Genomic DNA, 24,229 nt, shown 5'->3' with positions numbered 1-24,229 from the left:
GGAATACAAAGGGACAGGAGGAGGATATGCCTCACCTCCCTCTGCATTCTTCTAGCCTAGTGGTTCTCAACTCCAGTCCTCTGGACCCACTAACAGGCCAGATTTTATGTATTACCTTGGGGAGATGCAGACTAGAGTACTGCAATCACTGAGCAGCAAATTATATCACCTGGGATGTATTTCAGTTATCTTGCAAACCTGGTCTGTTAGTGGGTCCTGAGGACTGGAGTTGAGAACCACTGCTCTAGCCAGTGCTTGCCTTGCTAGCTGTGGTGTTGGGTGGCTGTGTCTCAAGTAGGGAGGCGCCTTGTCCAACATTGTGCCTAGCGTTACTGGGCACCTAGGGAGATGGGACAATGTGCTACAAGTATTTCACCCCATGGGAAACTAAATAATGTAAATATTGTAATGTAAAAAGTGATACTTCTTTAACCACTTGCCGACCGCTCACTGAGCTGGTATTGAGGCAAAGTGGCTCGTTATCGTCCAGCGACGTAGACCTACGTTGCTGGACAACGCGGGAGTCGGGTCATGGGAGGAGTGGTGGTGATCACCGCCGCTCTTCCCCGATCGTCGGAGATCGAGTAAGGAAATCCGCCCACTTGTGTAAACAAAGCGGGCGGATCTCCTCTGTGACAGACAGTGACAGATTACAGGATTCAGCATAGCTGAACCTGCGATCTGTGTCTGTGTCACACAATCCCCTCCCCCCACACACGTCAGTAAGCATGAGGCATACATTTAACCCCTTGATCACCAAGTTAACCCCTTCCCTGCCAGTGTCATTATTACAGTAACAGTGCATATTTATAGCACTGATTGCTGTAGTAATGTCAAAGGTACCCCCAAAAGTGTCAAAAATGTCAGGTAGGAGTCCGATCTGTCCCCCGCAATGTCACAGTCCCGCAAAAAAAAAAATCGCAGATCGCTGCCATTACTAGTAAAATAAAATAAACAATAAAAATGACAAATCTTTCCCGTAGTTAGTAAACGCAATAACTTTTGCGCAAACCAATCAAAATAGGCTTATTATGATTTTTTTACCAAAAATATGTATCAGAAAACAAATTGCCCTAAAATGTTAAAAAATTTTGATTTTACATTTTTTTTTGGGAATGTTATATATCAGAATGTAAAAAATATTGTTTTTTTTTCAAAATTGTCGCTCTTTTTTTCAAAAATTAAAAATCGCACAGGTGATCAAATACCACCAAAAGAAAGCTCTATTTGTGGGGAAAAAAAGAACATAAATTTAATTTGGGTACAGCGTCGCATGACCGCGCAATTGTTCGTTAAAGTAACGCAGTGCCGAATCGCAAAATATAGCCTGGTCAGGAATGGGGTAAAGTCTTAAAGCGGTTAAAAATACACTCATTGAGGATTTTTTTGTCAAAGACATGTAGCTAAATAAATTTTGGCCTAAATATATGACAAAAATTGAATATATTGGATATTTTTTAACTGTCAAAGTAGAAAATGTAAATTTTTTTACAAAATTTTCGCAATTTTTTTATTAATATCGCAAAAAATGAATAGCGCAGAGGGGATCAAATACCACCAAAAGGAAGCTCTGTTTGTGGGAAAAAAAGGACGTAAATTTCGTTTGGGTACAGGGTTGCATGACCGTGCAATTGTCAGTTAAAGTCGCGCAGTGCCAAGTTGCAAAAAGTGGCCTGGACGTAAAGCAGGAAAATCCTCTGGTGGTAAAGTGGTTAAAATTGAACTATTTTCTAATTTTATTTTCATAATGTTCTTTTAAGCTTTTAAGTGTTTCAACTTTTATGCAAATACTGATATAATGCATATTTTTACTTTACAAGATTTTGCACCCATGACACAAAAATGAAAGAACAATATGCTTTTTTTTTTTTTAAAGATAAAGCATAGCAGACGCTACTTCACTTCACACTGGCCATCTAAATAGAGCAGACTGGGAGGAGGAGAGAGAGGGCGAGACACTGCTATGATTCATCCCATTGTGTATCATTTGCTGGAATGAGTATACAAAGTATTCCAATGTGTTAAAAAATTACATATATTCAGTATATATATATATATATATATATATATATATATATACACATATACAAAAAAATATATATATATATATTACACACAAACATATACACAGACACAAACTTTGAATCAGCAGTTTCCATGTGACCAATCACTTCCTCCTAGCCTACAGCATCTATGTGATACTTTGCTCCGGAAACCTAAAATATTGAAAACTAAAAGACTGCAAGCAGACTGCACAGAAAACGGATTCATTTGAACCCCAACCTCTGAAATCATAAGCCCAAAACCAATTAAAAGAATGTCTCCTAGTGCTGTAACCTTTGCTGAATTAAAGTGGCAGGCAAGACTGTTTTATCATAGAGAAAAAAGCCTTGTAATTACTATGTTCTACATTGCAGGCTTCTTGGCCCTAGTGTACAGTGTAAGCATTCATTCTAGACCTATCTTCCTATCATAAGGCTGAGCTGCTGGTTTAGATTCTGGCCCAGTGTCTCGTGTCATGTTGAAGAATCTCATAGCACTATCTTCTCTAATAAATGGCTTTAACTTTTCACCTAGGAGATATCTACTTTAACTTATCACCTGGAATCATCTGCTTTTCTTAACGCCTCCACTAAATTAAAATCTGAAAGCCCCCTGACTTGGAGCCAGGCTGGTGCTAGCCTTTCAGACAGCACGATGAATGGTCGCTGAGAGAATGTAAAAATATTATCCAAATAGAGCAAGCTTTGCTGACCACCTTTCCTTCAAGGAGTATGAGGAAAGCTGCAGATTGTAAATAGCCCGTGGGTTATACACCACCGCTGTTTACATGTAGTAAGTAAAAGAGTAAGTCCCACAGAAGAAGAAAACATCAAATGGCTTAGAACTCTGAAAATTAGATGAATCCGTGGAATTAAAATGTTAGTCAACCGTTACTACTTACAGACTCCTTGTTTTCAGACTTCATTTTAGGCTATTACCTGAACAGACTTATCAAAACTTCAAAAATTAATGTTTAGGTATGTTTCAATAATATAGTTTATTCTGTGCAGCATTTCTTGTTATTTGCCCATCTCTGTAGCCCTATATTTCAAAAAGGCGACACCAGTATTCAGAGACAGCAACTTTCTGTAATGATCTCTTGCCTGCTAGTTGGCTGAAAAAACTAACAAGGTTGTCCCCGTGCAAATCCACCTCTATCTTACAGTGAAACTTTTGTTGAAACCATTTTTTTTTCTTTTAGCAGAGGTGACTTTGCAAGTCTCTTCTGCTTAAACTCAATCTTGTATTCTTTCAGCATTTTATTATAGTGTACACTGCCTGAGGAGCATGTGCAGTGAAGTATACACTCCTGGTTCATTCCTAGTATCTGTACGAGGAGCCGAGTGTCAGGACAATGTAATTCCTTCTATAGAATAACATTCTAAGTTGTGTGGGAAAGAGTGATTAGGGAAAGCAAGGATAATTTCTGACCTGTCAGCCTCGGAGCAGGGCAAACAGGGAGGTACGATTGCCGTGATGTGCACAAATCTTGTGCATGCCTGCACATTATGGCAACGGCAGCAAACGTACAGTTCCGCTTCATAGGAATATTTATAATGTATGAAGGCCATTGGATCAGCATGACAGAGAGGCAATGAGCATTTTCAGAAGGGAATCAATATTAGTAGCTTCAATATTTCTCAAATTTTAGGCAAACCATAGTGTATTTTGACAGAGCTCATATTTCAGGTATTATTGCAATATTTTATGCTCAATATGTCTCCATATAAGAGCAACCCCATGGTTAATTTATATACATCTATGCATATATAGCATATTTCATTTAAAGTGCTTTATAAATAGCCATATTTCTTGAACCTTCATGCACAGTACTCTAAACACACAAAACTCACAGGTCACCAGGAACAGCTGTCAAATTATGGTAAGGAGATTATACTGGAATATTCAAAATATATACATAGTAAGGGGATGCCGTAGCCCACCAGATACCACCTATATCGAATATATAATTCTTGGTTCCACTAGCCACAGTGAAAAAATGTAATTCCTTTTTATAATAAAACAATAAAGAAATCATGATCAATATAATAAAATGAGACATACTTGGGTGAGGTTTTCCAGCCAGCATCCATCTGGGATCATAAGGAGCCTTAGTGGGAATGAAGTCAATTTGTCTGTCGATTGAATCCTTTGGTGTTATTATAGGAACAGGACTGGACATACACTGAAAAAGACAATATCTCATGAAGGAGAACATTTTCTAGATAAGCTGTCAGTGTCAGCAAATAGTAGAGTGATAATGGAAGTCATTCAAATGTGTGAAGCATGTTACTGAGAACCAGATGGGTAGCATTATGCATATTAAAATAAAAATGATTCAAACTGTTTCTAAATTATTTGGATGCAATGAAATAAAAAAAAAAAACTTGCATTTTTTTAATGTATTTGGATTTTTTGTTCTATACAGAACAAGTTAATGGACACAAACCAACAGAGTTTAAAGAGAAACTGATTTCCTTTGCGCAGGCTGGTAATTGTGCAAGGGAATTTTTCCCTAGCTTATTGAATGAGGTAAAGCACTGCTGACTTCTATCGTCCTATATTGTGCCAGCAAAAAATGGGATTTTTAACTTACTGTAAAATCCATTTCTCTGATGTTCATTGACGGACACAGTTCCTGATCTTCTTAACAACTGGGTTATACTGCGCCCTACAGGAGTAGGACACTAGGCAGAAAAAAAGTCTGGCTACCCCTATGGGCAGTCCCAGGGGTATACACCCTCTCTCTGCTATAGATACTCAGTTTTGTTACAAACAGTTTCAGAAGTATTACACGGTAAGTCAAAAATCCCATTTTCTCTTTCGTTGATTGACGGACACAGCTTCTGATCTTCTTAACCATTGGGAAATCTCAAAGCAGTGTTAAACATGAGGGGTGAGACAGCGAAAAATAAATTCCCAAGGCTAATTATAGCCAATCAGGTAAACAGGAGCTCAACCAAAACAACTGGAGCTCACCTGAAAAATACTTTTAGAGGACCAGGTCCTCTAAACAGCAGCCTGAAAAACCTTGCGGCCATAAGAAGGATCCGCAGATGCCAACACATCCACTATATAGAACTTTGTGCACCGACGAACTGATGGCCGCCTTGCAAACCTGTGTCACGGACGCCTGATGACGGAAGGCCCAGGAGGCACTGAGCGAGTAGAGTGTGCCTTGACGGGGAAAGGAGGAACCTGACCCTTGATGGAATAGACCTGAATCACGGTCTGTCTGATCCATCTGGAAATGGTGGCAGAGGAAGCGGACAACCCTTTCCGAGGCCCATCTGTAAGCACAAATAGTGAGTCTGATTTCCTAAAAGACTCTGTAGCTGTCAGGTACACCCTAATCGCCCGGATCACATCCAAGGCACGCAAAGCAATTTCCTTTGGAAGTTTTGGCCTGGGACACAGGGAAGGCAACACAATGTCTTCATTTAAATGAAAATTAGAGATAGAGGAGAGCTGGCTTGTGAGGGGCATGAAAGTGTCTTATACCTGATATGTATGACTACAAAAAAAAAAAATGCCCAAGGGACTTTGTAACCACAAGGTATAAAATGTACAAAACGTATTAAATTTTAAACACTTTGGTATATACAATAAAATGATAGACATAGGTACATACAGTACATATAAGTATGGCTTTCCATAGTTACATAAATGAAAGTATGACTGACAATCCAAGGTGTAAATGTATATATGATAAATGTCTCTATGCGTTTCACAAGACAATGCTTGCTTCCTCAGGAGATACATATATAAATGCCTGAAATTAGAAACCAGGGTAAACAAACAGTCAAGTAGATTAATAATTCCCATAAGACTCCCCATTGGAGATTAAGATAAAGGAATACAGAAAAAGATCCCCAAAAGGTCCATGTAATTCTTTGGAAAATTAGAGACAAGCTGAGGAAGGAATGACGGACAGGGGCGAAGAACCACCTTATCACTGTGAACCACCAAGTAGGTTAACGACACGGCAGGGTAACGCCGCCAATTCCGACACCCTGCGAGCAGAGGTGAAAGCCACCAGAAAGATCACCTTCTGGGGCAGCGTAAGCAGGGGAATCTCCTGAAGATTCTCACAAGGAGGCTTCTGGAGAACAGAGCACCAAATTGAAGTCCCAAAGCAGCATCAGAGACCTCACTGGAGGGGTCAAGTGCCTAACTCCCTGAAGAAAAGTATGCACCAAGGAGTATGTGGCCAAGGGCCATTGAAATAAGACCGCTAAGGCCGACACCTGACCCTTGATAGTACTCAAGGCCAGTTTCTGCTCAACCCCATTGAAGAAAGGTTAAGATCCGAGCCACCGAAAAAAGAGTGAGGATGAACCCCAAGAGACTCACACCACGCAATGTACATCTTCCACGTATGATGGTAGATCTTCCCAGAGGTAGATTTCCTAGCTTTTAGCAGCGTTGGAATCACTGACTCAGACAAACCTCTATCCATCAACACCTGGCGTTCAACAGCCAAGCCATCAAAGCCAGCGACTGTAAAGCAGGATGGAAGATTGATCCTTGGGACAGCAGATCTTCCCTGAGAGAAAGCTTCCAAGGAACGTCGGCAACCAGCCGTACCAGATCGACGTACCAAGCCCAGCGAGGCCAGTCTGGGTCACTAAGATGACCAGAATCCCTTCTGTCTCGATTCTGCGTAGAAGTCTTGGCAGAAGCTTGACAGGAGGGAAGGCGTAAACCAGAAGATACTAACCCCATGGGGCCACCAGCGCATCCGTGGCGCCTGCCAGAGGTTTCCGTGACTGAGCCACAAACCTCTGCAACTTTCTGTTGAGACGGGACGTCAACAGATCCACCTCGGGGATGCCCCACTGAAGACACAACTGATGAAACACCTCCAAATGAAGGGACCACCCCCTTGGTCCAACGCCTGCCAACTGAGGAAATCCGCCTGCCAGCTGTACACCCCGGGAACGTGTACAAATCGTTCTGCCCACCTTAGAATGCCGGCTACCTTCAGAGCCACCCGGACACTTCTTGTGCTCCCCTGGTGATTGACATAAGCCACGGCCATGGCATTGTTCAATTGAATGCGCAGTGGACATCCCTGAAGACAATCCCTCCAATGTTCCAGGCACAGTCTGATCGCTCAGAGTACCATGACATTGATCGGTAGTCTGGACTCTTCCAGTGTCCAGACCCCCTGAGCAGAAGTTTTGCAGAGGACGCCTCCCCAGCCGGACAGGTGACCACTGTCCAATACAAGGGGAGCAACGTTTTGCCCAGCCCAAGCACCGAAGAACAAAGTCACCATATCAGGGACTTTTCCATTCCCCGGCTCAGCCAGATCGGATTGTCCCATTTGGCCAGAATCTCCCTTGCAGGGACCTCGTATGGAACTGTGCAATTGGAACCTCGAAGGTAGACACCATCAGGCCCAGCACCCGCATGCAAGTCCGGAGGGATTACTATCTGCTGGACAGCAGGAGGCGAATTACAGGCTGCAGTTTCTGGAGCCTGGACAAGAGGAAGGAGCACTCTGGCTAAGGCCTAGTCCAGAGTCAGACCCAGATAGTCCAGCTTTGTGGACGGAATCAGAGCACACTTCTGAAAATTCAGAATCCAGCCAAACACCCTTAAGCTCGTATGGTGATTTCCAGGTTTTCCAGCAGAGCAGTAGGAGACGCTGCTCACAGAAGGTTGTCCAAGTAGCCTAGTACCGCACCCCCCATTGGCGTAACAATGCTAGTACCGGGGCCAACACTTTCGTGAAGACCCGAGGAGGAGAAGCGCTGGAGACCGACACAGACTGGATTGTGAAGGTAAGCGTCCTTGATGTCGATGGAGGCAAGAAAAATCCCCCTGATGCAAGGAAGCCACCACCGTGCGAACGCACTCCATTCTGAACTTCTGCACCTGCACAAAGCAGGTCAGTGCCTTGAGGTCCAAAATTGGATGCACCTTCCCTTCCTTCCTGGGGACTGTAAACAGGTTTGAGTTAACCCCTGAAAACGTTCCCGAAGTCAGAACCGGGACCATTACCCTTTAAAGTAAAAGGTCTTGCTCCGCCCCAAAAGGAGACTGTAAGCGGACTGGGGACGTTGGAAGGAGGAACCTTACCGGAGGGTAAGAACAAAACTCTATCTTGTAGCCAGACCGAATGACCTCGTGGACCCACTTGACTTGAACCAGGGAATCCATGGGTCCGGGAACTAGCGAAGACATCCCCCCACCCCAGATATGGGTGAGGGTGCACCTTCATGCTGAAGGGGCCTTGTCCACGGGTCTGGAGAAGCCCACTCTTGACTTGCCAGAGTTCACTTCAGAGGAGGCCCTGCAAGGCTTTGAGCCCTTGACAGTCTACCCTGAGGGACAAAAACTGCAGCCCCTGGACCAGCTGGCCTTCCAGCTCAGCAAAGGCAGGAGAGAGCTACTCCCTCTCCAGGACGCAGGGCAAAAGACTAGCCCATTCGGTCAGTGTCTGCAACACCAGGGCAATGGTGAATATAGGCCTCAGTGACTAACCAGCCAGGGTGTACATATTGCAGGCCACAGCCTCCGCCTTTCTGTCAGCTGGGTCCTTAAAGGCCGGGGACTCTTCATCTGGAATAATGGTTACCTTGATCAATCTGGAAACCGGTGGAACAGTCTACTTCTTAAGAAGGGACTCCTCATAGGGGTATCACCTAGAAAAATCGCTTAGGGACCCCAAGGGGACGCTTGAAGTGGAGGAATCCCCCTCACTAACTGAGGATTCAGGGCGCGTGGTTGCAGACCCAGCGGGGTGACCCACGTCCGTGGCGGCTGAATCAGATAAAATATCTGATGAGACAGATGAGGTAGGGGAAGATGGGGGCGCTTTTTGCCAGCCGTCACCCAAAAGCCATCTCCAGGTGGGACACTGAGGACTCCAGGACTGCCGTCAGTGCATCGAAGGATGGATGGGCCCCGCAGCTTAAGAGAGGGGATCAGGTGGGGAGATGTGCTCCAAAGACTCCAAGAGTCACCAGGGGGACCCCACACAAAAGTGTAAAACACTGCTACGGAACAACCCCCACGCTCTGACAGCCCACCCGGTTGCCAGCTACAGAGCACCATCGATCCTCAGTAGAGAGGGAGAGGACCCCACCAGACTCATCACCTCGCAGAAAACAGGCACTGCAGCTACAAGGAGAAACTGCACTGCACAATTTGGCGATCAGGAAACAAAAAGATAAAGGAGTCAGCACCAGGGGATGAGGAGGGCTCCGATGTCATGGCCGCAGCTATTTTCAATGGCAAACCACTGAAAATTGGCAGCTGGACTACACAAATATGGCCACCATGCATTATTCACACAGGCTACAAGAAAATGGCAGCCTCTCGCGGCTTCCAGGGACCCAGGAGGGATCCCTAGGCCTCAGAAAATGGGACAGGCAGGAAAGGGGGCCACTGGCAAGAGCCCCCACCAGGTAAAGCCCCCCCCCCCACAGCCAATTGCCCGATCGCCGGCGGCGCACCCCCCCGCCCCCATCGACAGCACAGCACCCTGCCCCCACCCCAGAGGGAGGACCCCACCCACAGCCCCAACGTCAGTAAAGGAGGGGGGCGATATGGCTCACCAGACCGATGAGGGGGTGCCTAAAAGGAAGGAGGTGAACCCAGGGGTCCGACCGTACCATGGAGGGGGCCCACATCCACCCCTAAACCCTCCAGGGCCACTTACCATGCCAGGAACCAGATAGAACCTCATCTCCATTGAAATGGGGGTCTGTCGGCCAGAAGGAACGCTGCAATTTGGGCCGAGACCCAGTCATATGTGACCTTGCAAGGTGATTAACTCGCAGGCCAGCCCCCCTCCGGTGGGGCTATGTCACGACCAACCTAGCGCAGAGCTGAGGTCTGCATGCGCTCACTGGCCAGACTGGGGTGACCACTGGATTCTAGATTATCCAGCCCGTCACCCAGTCCGGCAGTTGATTGTAGATCTCACAGGAGAAAAAAACAGGGGAAAAATTCTATCTAAAAAGGAAAAAGTTTGCCAGGACCAGAGATCCCAGCAAGGAACTAGGTCCTTACTCCTGACTAGGAAGAAAAAAACTGAGTACCTATATTGCCCTTTTGGGCAATGAGATCTTCGTTTTAAACTGGATATCTACTCTCGTGACTGCCTCACTACCTGCCCCCGTTTTGTGAAGGGACTGTTTCTTTTATATATGGGGTCACCTATGGGCGATCCTGGATACATCCAGCATAGACAGTAACGGGCTGGACTCGTGACCCATTCCTCTTTCTTATATCTCAGTTGTTATCGGGATACTAGGGTAAGACAGCTTGTACTAGGGTAAGACAGCTTGGGTCACGACATTTGATGGACGATGTATTATCTTATTTTCTCGAGTTTTGTTTTTAAACAACGGAGAATGTGATTATACACTATATAATACAACTACTTTGAGATACTACTGTTGGGTCCTGAGGAAGCGGTTTCTGCAAAACGCATTGATCCACCAGTAAACCTGACTATAGAATGTTTATATGTATTTGTATATTTTGTACTATTTTTTGAATATCTTTTGTGTTTTTTTTTTTTTTTTATTAATTATTGAATGACTATGTACTAATAGAATACTGTGACCTTTTTTTTATATAAAATACTATTCTTTTGTGTTTGAATGAATATATGGCACAATTAAATCCCCTGCTGCCCAGGGGTGCTTGATCACCTTCCCATTCCATGCCCTTGTTCCTTTACCCTTCACATTCCACTAGCACACCTGGACCCTATTTAATTTGCTATTCTAGCTCTCTAATGTTGTTCACCTTGTATTTTAGACTAGGACAAAAAAAAGTTAGAGTACACATTTACAAAATCACACACATTTACAAATCACAGGTTTGATAAATAGACAGAACCTTACATCTTCTTATCATTTGTACAGTGAAGTTGATATTTTAACTACTGTATGGTGTACTTTAGGAAAACATACCTTAGGCATATAAGAAAGCCACTGCAAAATAGTGTACACTCCTTCAAAGTCATCATACACTGTGGCATGTGTGACTCCATTGTTATGCATGATTTGGATTCCACCAAGCTGATTGTTAGATGTGTAGACTTCCCTGCCGAGAACCTTGAAAAAAAAAATAAAAGCTTAAATAATTACAACCCCAAGTACCTACATACATTCTCCTTATGGTTGTTTGGGTTACATACAGTAGTTACATAGTTAGTGAGGCTGAAAAAAGACACCAGTCCATCCAGTTCAACCTATGATGTGTGTGTGTGTGTTTGCTGTTAACATTAGAAATAAAAAGGTAAGATGGAACTAAAGCCATATATGGACCTAAATAACAAAATGGAAAAGAAGTAGCGCATAAAATCACTATTAGATGACTTAAAGTGTAAAAAGCATGCTTGTCAAAGATACTGCTTGATAAACACTCAAAAACATGTAGAGAAAAGCAATGTCCTTAAAAGTCCATAAATCCAGGAGTGCGTGAAGTATATAAATGGATCACCATCCACCACCAGGTGTCACACCGATAGATAGCAGAAATGGCAACTCACCAGAAAACGATGCTCAAGTGTTCTCACACCAGAGCAAACTGAGCAGGGATACCATACAGATGTAGGGAATACACGCATGGAAGACCAGAGTCTCTTCACCACTGCCGCATAAAAGTATCCTTCACACACTTTCCTCAATGTAATGGTATTATGGAAAAAGAGAAGGGCTCCAAATAGTGAAGTACCATCAAAACACTTGCTTTATTAAAACATAAAAATTTTGCACTCACATGTAAAAGCATATGGGGAGGCATTGAATATCATATCTCCGGTCAGAAAGGAAGCCTATCTCGTCCAGTATACTGGGCTTACTCCACGCCAGCCCAGTCCCTTCCGGGTAGCTCCTCTGCCGTGTCACGTGATGTCGGATGTGTCGTCAGGTCACGCCCCGACCGGTTTCGTCATGTCCGACTTCAACTGCAGGCGTGACCTGAACGACAACATCCGGCTTCTAAATAGCCCTGCTGGAACGCTCTGCGTCCAATCGGCAATGAGGTAAGTAGACCGGAAGTGAACCAGCACCCCGCATTGCGGAACTTCCGGCATCAATAACAACAATAGGGAAACCTGCCATATCATAAAGATTCACTTTGGCACTGAAATATAAATAACAATCCAGATGCTATAATATGGTGAAAAGGATAACATTGCTATTTCTTGGAGTTCTACCCCGTGCCGATATGGATCTGCAGAGCATTGCCAGTAACATTCTGCATAAAAACCAGGTAATCATGGTAAACATTAAAAATGCAACAACCATCTACATTGCACTAATCAGTACCCCCATAGTGAAGGTGCCAATGTAATGTCTATTAGAAATAATAAAAAGCATATAGAAAGCATATTAAAAAAAGCACACCAATGGAATCCCAAATATAAATTGAGACAAATCAATCATACTCCAGTGCCATTATAGGAGTAAATGGAAAAGGCAAGATCATGAATCGCTAATATAGCAATTCAAGTCTAACTCTATATTTAACCCCGTCGGTGCGAGGGCCTGGGTGAGGAAAATCCACTTAGTCTCACATTTGGATAATTCCCTCACCCAATTTGACCCCCGCCACGACGGGGTCACTCTCTCAATGCCCCAGAAGTGGAGGCTTCTAGGATCCCTCTGGTGGAATTGGCGGAAATGTGCGGACACATTGTGGTCGCGATTTCCTTTCAAAATGTTGGTGATATGCTCACCTACTCTAACTTTTAGGGCCCGCTTAGTGCGGCCAATATAAACTGAATTACAGGGACACATCAGCCCATAGACCACATGTGTGGTGTCACAAGTAATTAAGCTTTTGATTTTGAAGGATTTATTGATAGCTCGAACCATGAAAGAGTCCCTCCTCCTGAAATTGGTCGGTGTAAATGAACAGGCTCTACATCTTCCACAGGTGAAAGACCCCTTCATGTTCGGGAAGAAGGAGACGTTGGGAGGGTCTAGTACTTTCTTTACAATTTGGTCACCAAAATTTGGGGCTCGCCTATATATGAACGATGGTTTAGCTGGTAAAGCTGAACATAATGTTCTATCCATCTGCAATATAGGCCAATGGTGTCTAAAGATTTCCTCTACCTTTTTGTAGTCGTTAGAAAAATCTGACAAGAAGCTCCATTGTTTAGGATCATCATCCAGCCTAACAGGTTTAGCCGCAGGTCTTAATGGTCTGGGGGCATTGCCAATTCTGGTGATTTCTTTATTTAAGTTGGTCTCATCATAACCTTTGGCCATAAACCTATCCCTCAAAACTGCTGCTTGTTCCATGTAGTCATTTACAGAAGTGCAGTTCCGCCTGACTCGGGTGAACTGGCCCCTAGGAATATTCCTAAGCCAGTTAGGGTGGTGTCCACTTTGGATGGCCAAATAACTGTTCCTGTCTGTCATTTTGAAGTACACTTTCGTGGTTAATCTATTGCCTTCTCTTTTAATAGTGACATCCAGGAAATTAATTTCGTCAGGACTATGATGGAAATCCAACTTGATGTTATTGTGGTTGGTATTAAGGTGTTCCATAAAGGACACCAAATCCTCCTCTGCCCCTTGCCAGATGAAAATGATGTCATCAATAAAGCGCTCTGCAGATCCATATCGGCACGGGGTAGAACTCCAAGAAATAGCAATGTTATCCTTTTCACCATATTATAGCATCTGGATTGTTATTTATATTTCAGTGCCAAAGTGAATCTTTATGATATGGCAGGTTTCCCTATTGTTGTTATTGATGCCGGAAGTTCCGCAATGCGGGGTGCTGGTTCACTTCCGGTCTACTTACCTCATTGCCGATTGGACGCAGAGCGTTCCAGCAGGGCTATTTAGAAGCCGGATGTTGTCGTTCAGGTCACGCCTCCAGTTGAAGTCGGACATGACGAAACCGGTCGGGGCGTGACCTGACGACACATCCGACATCACGTGACACGGCAGAGGAGCTACCCGGAAGGGACTGGGCTGGCGTGGAGTAAGCCCAGTATACTGGACGAGATAGGCTTCCTTTCTGACCGGAGATATGATATTCAATGCCTCCCCATATGCTTTTACATGTGAGTGCAAAATTTTTATGTTTTAATAAAGCAAGTGTTTTGATGGTACTTCACTATTTGGAGCCCTTCTCTTTTTCCATAATACCATTACATTGAGGAAAGTGTGTGAAGGATACTTTTATGCGGCAGTGGTGAAGAGACTCTGGTCTTCCATGCGTGTATTCCCTACATCTGTATGGTATCCCTGCTCAGTTTGCTCTGGTGTGAGAACACTTGAGCATCGTTTTCTGGTGAGTTGCCATTTCTGCTATCTATCGGTGTGACACCTGGTGGTGGATGGTGATCCATTTATATACTTCACGCACTCCTGGATTTATGGACTTTTAAGGACATTGCTTTTCTCTACATGTTTTTGAGTGTTTATCAAGCAGTATCTTTGACAAGCATGCTTTTTACACTTTAAGTCATCTAATAGTGATTTTATGCGCTACTTCTTTTCCATTTTGTATTTCCAAATATTATCCAGTATTTGTTTAAGTAGCAGCAGTGTTTCCATATTATAGCAGTCAAGTGACTGACTCCTCCTAAAGCGCAAAGATATTTGGACTTGACAGTTGGTGTCTAAGTTTTTATATATATATTTGATTTTGTCTTTTTCTTACTTTGCTGCTATGGAGGCTATCAAGTTCTTAAGTACTAGAACTTTAGATATTAAGAACATCTTCTCTATTAATAACATACCTCCAGTGGATGAAGATATCAGTGTGACCTTAAAAACACTGTCTCTCACTCTTGAGAAGCAGGTGAGGGCGTGGTGGGATATCACCACCCTGGAGGCTTATATAGCAGAAGGGATTATCAGCCGGGGTCTCAGATGGGATATAGCACCACAAGATGGATTGAACGACGACCTGTCCACTCGAGAGTGGTATGACTTCTTCCATCAAGTGGGGCTGGACCTACAGGCTTTGGTACTAAAAAGGAAGAAAAGGAAAATGGATCTTTTGAACAAAAAGATCCATGACCTACAAACTAAAATAGAAACCAAAAATGATTCCCCTGAGGTAAGGGAGTTTAGCACGAACACCAAGGTTAAACTAGACAAAATTGACAAAGAGACACACCTCAAAAAAGTAAAGAAATTTACAAGGGACCGACAGGATTTTAAAAACTGTCAGGTTTTTTGTTGGCAAGCAACGGTACCAGGGTTCTTCCCCGTGGAGGCCCCAAATACAGTAGAACCTATGGAGGCCACAGGGAACGAACTGGGAGTTGCTCAAACTCCTGCTACCCCAGTCCAGACCCCAGCTGTACGCCCTAAAACAGGTGTGTCACACATACCTGTTAGACCCATGTTGGAGTGGACAGGACCTCCAATTAAGGGTGTGAACAGGGGGAATAAAAACAAAAATAAAAGGGGTACTACTAGAGGTGGTTCCCAGGGAACGGGGATTCTAACCCACAACCAGTATCAGGCCTTGGCCAACAGATCTAATGGGGTGATGGATGATACTGGGCCCAAAACTCCACTGAACCCACCTAGACAGCCTTTTTTGGGGCGAGGCAGGGGCAGGGGGAGGGGCCGGAGTCGACCATACAACACCCAATACTCACAACCGGAGAGACAACTGTACCGCGAGAACACAGGCCCCGAAGAGGAGTACGGGCCGGAAGGAGGATACAGCTCCAAAAAAAGAAGGAGAGATTGGTAAATGAGGGGATATTCAACATTAGCAGTGTAACTCTAAATAAATGTGAACTCCATATTTTGGACCAAGGGCTCAAATGCGCTCCAAAAAAGCCCATCAATAAATTTAATACCTATATTGATGTACATAAGTATATTAGAAAAGTGAATTTGAAAAAACACTTTCTAAACAACCCCATCACATCAATCAGCAATAGGAATAATGGAAGGATGATAAATAGTGGTCTACGTAATAAATCCACTTTTAACCCACCAGTGAGTAACAACCACTGTGTGGAAGTATTTAAAAATCTAGTCCTACGTGACCTGCAGGCCTTGGAACCTGGGTTTGAAATAACCAAGAAGTATAAACATATACAGGAAGGCCTAGATTCGCTAGAATCTCGTAAAGAGATTATCATCCGCCCAGCTGACAAGGGTGGAGGAGTGGTGGTGATGGACAAGCAATTCTATCACGATCAAATCATAGCTATGCTAAGTGACACTACAACTTACACCAGATTATCAAAAGACCCGACTGGTGACTTTGTAAATGATTTGAAACGATTGGTAGAATCGGGTTTCAGGGACGGTGTCTTGACAAAGAAGGAACGCAACTTTCTAACACCGAGCGTGTGCCGGATCCCGATTCTATACACGTTACCTAAGGTCCATAAGGACGCAACTAACCCTCCTCCACGCCCAATTGTGAATGGGATTGGTTCAGTCAGTGCTAGACTGGGCCAATATTTGGACCAATTTTTACAGAAAAGTGTGGTTCAAACCAAAGCCTTTCTGAAGGATACCACGGATCTTCTTCTCATGCTGGATGGTGTGGTACTTGGGGACGACTCGCCGGTCTTCCTTGTGACGGCCGATGTGTCGTCCCTGTACACCATCATCCAGCATGATGATGCTTTGTTGTCCTTAAATTGGGCACTTAGTCAGAGGGAGGATCTACCTCGAGAACAGAAAGTATTCATAGGTAGGGCGTTAGACTTTTGTCTGAGCCATAACTATTTTTGGCATCAAAGTAGGTTTTACAGTCAAAAAACAGGTGTTGCCATGGGCGCCAAATTTGCCCCCAGCCTGGCAAATTTGTTCATGTCGGAGTGGGAGGACAAGTTTGTCTATAACCAGGTACGGCATGAACTCAGGCTATATCAGCGCTTTATTGATGACATCATTTTCATCTGGCAAGGGGCAGAGGAGGATTTGGTGTCCTTTATGGAACACCTTAATACCAACCACAATAACATCAAGTTGGATTTCCATCATAGTCCTGACGAAATTAATTTCCTGGATGTCACTATTAAAAGAGAAGGCAATAGATTAACCACGAAAGTGTACTTCAAAATGACAGACAGGAACAGTTATTTGGCCATCCAAAGTGGACACCACCCTAACTGGCTTAGGAATATTCCTAGGGGCCAGTTCACCCGAGTCAGGCGGAACTGCACTTCTGTAAATGACTACATGGAACAAGCAGCAGTTTTGAGGGATAGGTTTATGGCCAAAGGTTATGATGAGACCAACTTAAATAAAGAAATCACCAGAATTGGCAATGCCCCCAGACCATTAAGACCTGCGGCTAAACCTGTTAGGCTGGATGATGATCCTAAACAATGGAGCTTCTTGTCAGATTTTTCTAACGACTACAAAAAGGTAGAGGAAATCTTTAGACACCATTGGCCTATATTGCAGATGGATAGAACATTATGTTCAGCTTTACCAGCTAAACCATCGTTCATATATAGGCGAGCCCCAAATTTTGGTGACCAAATTGTAAAGAAAGTACTAGACCCTCCCAACGTCTCCTTCTTCCCGAACATGAAGGGGTCTTTCACCTGTGGAAGATGTAGAGCCTGTTCATTTACACCGACCAATTTCAGGAGGAGGGACTCTTTCATGGTTCGAGCTATCAATAAATCCTTCAAAATCAAAAGCTTAATTACTTGTGACACCACACATGTGGTCTATGGGCTGATGTGTCCCTGTAATTCAGTTTATATTGGCCGCACTAAGCGGGCCCTAAAAGTTAGAGTAGGTGAGCATATCACCAACATTTTGAAAGGAAATCGCGACCACAATGTGTCCGCACATTTCCGCCAATTCCACCAGAGGGATCCTAGAAGCCTCCACTTCTGGGGCATTGAGAGAGTGACCCCGTCGTGGCGGGGGTCAAATTGGGTGAGGGAATTATCCAAATGTGAGACTAAGTGGATTTTCCTCACCCAGGCCCTCGCACCGACGGGGTTAAATATAGAGTTAGACTTGAATTGCTATATTAGCGATTCATGATCTTGCCTTTTCCATTTACTCCTATAATGGCACTGGAGTATGATTGATTTGTCTCAATTTATATTTGGGATTCCATTGGTGTGCTTTTTTTAATATGCTTTCTATATGCTTTTTATTATTTCTAATAGACATTACATTGGCACCTTCACTATGGGGGTACTGATTAGTGCAATGTAGATGGTTGTTGCATTTTTAATGTTTACCATGATTACCTGGTTTTTATGCAGAATGTTACTGGCAATGCTCTGCAGATCCATATCGGCACGGGGTAGAACTCCAAGAAATAGCAATGTTATCCTTTTCACCATATTATAGCATCTGGATTGTTATTTATATTTCAGTGCCAAAGTGAATCTTTATGATATGGCAGGTTTCCCTATTGTTGTTATTGATGCCGGAAGTTCCGCAATGCGGGGTGCTGGTTCACTTCCGGTCTACTTACCTCATTGCCGATTGGACGCAGAGCGTTCCAGCAGGGCTATTTAGAAGCCGGATGTTGTCGTTCAGGTCACGCCTCCAGTTGAAGTCGGACATGACGAAACCGGTCGGGGCGTGACCTGACGACACATCCGACATCACGTGACACGGCAGAGGAGCTACCCGGAAGGGACTGGGCTGGCGTGGAGTAAGCCCAGTATACTGGACGAGATAGGCTTCCTTTCTGACCGGAGATATGATATTCAATGCCTCCCCATATGCTTTTACATGTGAGTGCAAAATTTTTATGTTTTAATAAAGCAAGTGTTTTGATGGTACTTCACTATTTGGAGCCCTTCTCTTTTTCCATAATACCATTACATTGAGGAAAGTGTGTGAAGGATACTTTTATGCGGCAGTGGTGAAGAGACTCTGGTCTTCCATGCGTGTATTCCCTACATCTGTATGGTATCCCTGCTCAGTTTGCTCTGGTGTGAGAACACTTGAGCATCGTTTTCTGGTGAGTTGCCATTTCTGCTATCTATCGGTGTGACACCTGGTGGTGGATGGTGATCCATTTATATACTTCACGCACTCCTGGATTTATGGACTTTTAAGGACATTGCTTTTCTCTACATGTTTTTGAGTGTTTATCAAGCAGTATCTTTGACAAGCATGCTTTTTACACTTTAAGTCATCTAATAGTGATTTTATGCGCTACTTCTTTTCCATTTTGTATTTCCAAATATTATCCAGTATTTGTTTAAGTAGCAGCAGTGTTTCCATATTATAGCAGTCAAGTGACTGACTCCTCCTAAAGCGCAAAGATATTTGGACTTGACAGTTGGTGTCTAAGTTTTTATATATATATTTGGACCTAAATAACAAATGCCCAATCAAAACAAATCAGTCCCTTTCAAAGTATACAGTAAAACACATAAGGATTTCAACTTTCTACTTTGGGCTATACAGGGGAAAAGAATAATGTGTATAAGGTCAAGGTTTTCAAAATTAAAATGAAACAACACATAATGTACAGTTATCTTTGACATGAAACGGTGTTTAATATTATGGTTTGAATAAGTATTAGATCATATTTTTCAGCTTTTTATGCAGAAATCCCCAAAATTCCCCAAGGGTTTATATTTTTTCCCACAACTGTACCTTTCTTCATAAAAGTATCCCCATAATATAAGCTAGGTAATTTAACTGTGGATACAACTGTCAGGGTCCGGACTGGCGGCAGATGACTGCACTAGAGGAGGATCCTCTGTGTCAGTGAGGGATTGGCGTGGACCGTACTAGAGGACCGGTTCTAAGTTACTACCGGTTTTCACCAGAGCCCGCCGCAAGGCGGGATGGACTTGCTGCGGCGGTAGCAACCAGGTCGTGTCCCCCGGTAACGGCTCAACCTCACTGGCAGCTGATACAGGCGTGGTACAATAGGACAAGGCAAAGGCAAGGTCAGACGTAGCAGAAGGTCAGGGCAGGTGGCAAAGGTTCGAAGTCAGAGGTCAACGGCAGAAGGTCAGATACACAGGCAAGGCAAACACAAATCGCTTTCTCAAGGCACTAAGGCAACAAGATCCGGCAAGGACAGGAAGGGGGAGTGGGTTTATATAAGAAACAGGAAACAGGTCACAGGAAACCGGTCCCAGGAAACAGGAAGGGAGGTTTGGACCAGGCACCAATTACTGGTGCACAGGCCCCTTAAATTTCAAACAACCGGCGCGCGCGCGCCCTATGGTGCAGGGGCGCACGTGCCGGGAACCACGTGAGCGGGGAGCGGAGGAAGGAGCCTGAGTGGGCACAGGTGAGTGGATCTGGAAGGAACGCCGCAAGCGCTCCAGTCCAGAAGCAGGGACCGGAGCGCTCAGCGTTACAACAACTAAGTGCAAGAAAAGAATATCATCTTTTTAAAATTTCATTACGTTATATAGAAAGGCATTCATCAATCAGTTTTTTGGGGTAGTTGTTGATCCTTCATCCTTTAGGTCATACTGTGTCCAAGCCATCTGTGTACCAGAATTAGTATCTGCAGTGCAGAATTCATTTTGCATTCTAAATCATCATACAGCAAGTCTAACTTCTGTTTGTTGAGTCTGATAAAATGGTTCATGTTTGTCATTTGGAGCTTTCAGTTCTTGTGCTGTGAACCTAATTGCTACTTCTGTCACAAACCCATCCTCTCTTTTGGTTCTCATTGTTTCTCTGCCACCTGCCTTGACCTTCTCCCTGTGATATAATAGTCTCAATCGATTTTTAACTTACAGGTTTTTTAATCTCAAAACATAAATAGAAAAATTACATATATGCAAAAATAATATAAGTTCCCATAAACATTTAACCCATCCCTACCAAAGAGCTCTTTCCAGACCAAAGGGTCCAACACTTAAAGCACCAAAGCCTAGGGTTAGTGTCTATGGCCAAATGTTGTTTGCTTTGATAGCATTTTACTTGCATTTATTATACATTTGAGATGCCATTATGATCCTTCAGAGTTCATTGATAGTTGCATTTGACCTAAAGTTGACCTCCTTCTGATCTGCATTTGAACAATGAAGCTGCATAGACCTTCTTCTAATCTGATTTTACTTTCCTACAGACTTATATAGGTAGACAAGCTTGGCTGAATGTTGGGTCTTTTTTCTGACCCAGCTAAGCTTCATCATTTCGTTGTTGTGACAGAACTTGCACACCACCTCCCACACACTCCTGTAGGTCAGCGAGGCAGCACACGAGGGTGTAATGATTGGCCAATAGGAATATAGCATGGGAGCAGTGGGAGAATGCAAACAACTTTCCAGATTGCTCCCTTTGTGCCCAAATAATAGTCTCTTGTAAATGGGCAAAACTCCCACACAAACTCAAAATATGTGCTTAATGAAATTACACTATAGCTTCCCATTATTCAGGATGTGCTATTTCCAGACCACCTTCTGCCTTGCTATCCTCATTACTTATCTCCATACCTTAAAGTGTCAGTAAGCCCATTGGAACTTTTCTTTGTATTTTTATAACACGCTAATAGAAGCAAATCTATGGACCACATTTAAATATTATTTACAAATAACTGGTTTTAACTTTTCTATACCACGCTTAGGTAACAATTAACTTGATCTGCACTGCACTGGCTGTTGGTGGCTGAAGCAAGCAAAGCAAGCGCAGAGCCCGCTGTCGATGTAGCAGTCATGTGTGTTGAGAGGAAATAAATTGCATTCTATTTTGTAAAGAAAAATAGAAGACAAAGAACATATAATCCAATATTTTTCATAGTAACTAACAGCTATTAAAGATAAAAATGATTATCTTTGTAATGGCAGAGGCATTGGCAGAATTTTCACTGATTGACAATCCCTGCCACATTCCTGATTTGCCTCGCAATCCATAGCGGATTATCATATGGGGTGGACAGGTGGGGAGAGGGAGCAGATGTCACGCAACCTTCTGGAGCTTCCATGTAAATCAATGAAAAAAGTAAAGTGTTGAAGCTTCCAGAGGAGAAAGGTTGAAGTGAATGGTTTTCTAACAGGGAAAGCGGAGCGGAGCATACACACTTAGGCCATGTTCACACCTGAGCATTTTTCAGCTCGTAAAATGCTCATCTCTGAAGTTTCAAAATACCCAACAAGCAATATCCCATTCATTTCAATGGCCCCTGTTCACATATGAGCGTTTTGTTGCCTGAAGCAAAACGCCTGAAGCTCAAAAAAGTACATGAGCTTCTTTTTTGGGAGATTACTAGTGTTTTTGTTAGATGTCAATGCCTACCTCCAAACACCTGCAAAAAACGCCCAAAAAAAACACCTGAAAAACACCCAAAAAAGTCTGAAAACGATACGCTCAGGTGTGAATAGAGCCTAAGGGTCCTTTCACACGGGCAGATGATAAACGGACATAATGCATGTCAATGGGATTGCGGATGTCAACAGATGACCATCCGCTGACATCCGATTTACGTCCTTTCCGATCAGTTCCGTTTTTCGGAACGGAAGAGAACCCTATTTTTCTTCCGTTTAAAAAAAACAGAACGGACGCAAAAACGGATGTCAGCGGTGTCATCCCCTGACATCCGCAATCCCACTGACATACATTATCTATGTTTATCATCAGCAAACTGATGGGATGATGACAATGACAATATGCAAGCTAGAAAGGTTATGCACACAGATAGTGAGCCTAATTTTAAGTGTCGGTTCACACTGATCCGACCCGACTTTGGGCGACTAATGCCGTCGCCCGTGCACCGCGGCTTGCAACGACTTCACATAATGGAAGTCAATGCAAGTCACTCCGACTTTGCAAAAGAAAAGGTGCAGGAACCTTTTTCTAAGTTGGAGCGACTTGAGTCACTCCAATAGAACGGGAACCATTGCACAGCATGGACCGCTACTTGTCAGGCGACCAAGTCGCCTGACAAGTCGGAACAGTGTGAACCAGCAGTAAAGATAATGTTAAAAAAAAAAAATAGGGTTTCCTGACACTAACTATAAACAATTCCATTTTGCAGAGTGATGTCTTGATCTAAATACTGTTGCTAATCCAAGCAAAACATATTAACATGTTTCAAAAGCACTGAGATTGATTATGGATATTACTGTACTTCCAAAACAAAACCTTAGTTTAAGTAAAAGATAGCAGGAGGGGTTCTTTAACACATTAGACAGAGACAAGTGAGCAGCAATCCTCTCATTTCTCATAGAAAGTGTTCAGAGACCCGTCCATCTATGGCCAGGCCTTCTCATTGTTCTATGTTCTCTCCCTGTGTTATGTGAGCAATTTCCAGGGATAACTTTTTTATGTTCTCTCCCTGTGTTATGTGAGCAATTTCCAGGGATAATTTCATGCATGCGAGATGACTCCACTCCTTAGAAATCTGTCAATCCTTACGATATACTTGCACCGACTCCCCAAATACTGGCAAGCTTTATCTTCTCCATGACTAGCTAAAATATTATCACACATCTTCTAACTGCTTCTCATTTGTGTTTAACCCTTGATTACAGTTGTTTCCATTATTGGATAAAATGTTAGTAAAATTACTAAAAGATTATATATACACAGTATGTAACTTCTGACAAACATATTTCCAAAGCTTTAAAGTAAAGTAAGCCAGTAGGCTTAAGAGCAACACCATGATTTAATTTATAGTGCTGAAACATTCAGTCTTAACAATGACTGCAGGGTAAAAGCAGTTGCCTAGCTCTCAACTACCCTTTGTTTAAACCTAAATCCTTTTGTATCATTTTCCTTCACAAATGACTCTCTTTTAGATCAAATGCATAAATAAATATAATATAACAGCAGTTATGATCAATCATTTTTTTTTATTTTATGTATTTCATGTATTTGTTTGAAATATGTTCATGACATATCAATTAGTGTTTATAAAAGATGTATGATGACAATGATCATTATTTATTAATTGACTATCAGGATCTTTGGTTGTATGTAAGATGTATTGTATATTATGATGATCACATTTAGGACTATTTTAACATAAGAGAATTGGTTTAGGAATACATTTAATAACATTTTTGCTAAAGTTTTGAGATGTGAGAGTCTCAGTTTGATTTTGACAGCTGTGCACTGTGTAGTGGTGGGTTAAAGACCACACATCTGCGTTCATATCCGCAAAAAAAAAAAAAAAAAAAAAAGTTACGCGGCTACAAACATATACACAAATGATGTAGGGCAAAATGCTCACCTCCATTTCAGACCTCTAAAGAAATAGGAAATCTTTGAAATCACTGCCCCTCATGTGCTGATGTAGTGTCTGGGCCTAAGTA

General features: G+C 43.1%; 1 protein-coding gene across 2 annotated transcripts in view; it reads right to left on the bottom strand.

Moving 5' to 3' along the window:
• ACACA (acetyl-CoA carboxylase alpha) overlaps positions 1 to 24,229 on the bottom strand; it is a 525,165-nt gene that overhangs the window by 109,792 nt on the left and 391,144 nt on the right. For both annotated transcript variants that reach the window (XM_082245775.1, XM_082245774.1), the window contains exons 45-46: positions 10,980 to 11,123; positions 4,108 to 4,228 (exon numbers count right to left, since the gene is read on the bottom strand). In XM_082245775.1, the coding sequence (XP_082101901.1) occupies positions 4,108 to 4,228; positions 10,980 to 11,123 (265 nt within the window). The remainder of the gene's footprint in view (positions 1 to 4,107; positions 4,229 to 10,979; positions 11,124 to 24,229) is intronic.

This window comes from Pelophylax lessonae (assembly GCF_965119305.1).
Source record: "Pelophylax lessonae genome assembly, chromosome: 2".
In the NCBI taxonomy this organism is placed as follows: Eukaryota; Metazoa; Chordata; class Amphibia; order Anura; family Ranidae; genus Pelophylax; species Pelophylax lessonae.
This window is presented reverse-complemented; position numbering and strand designations above follow the sequence as displayed.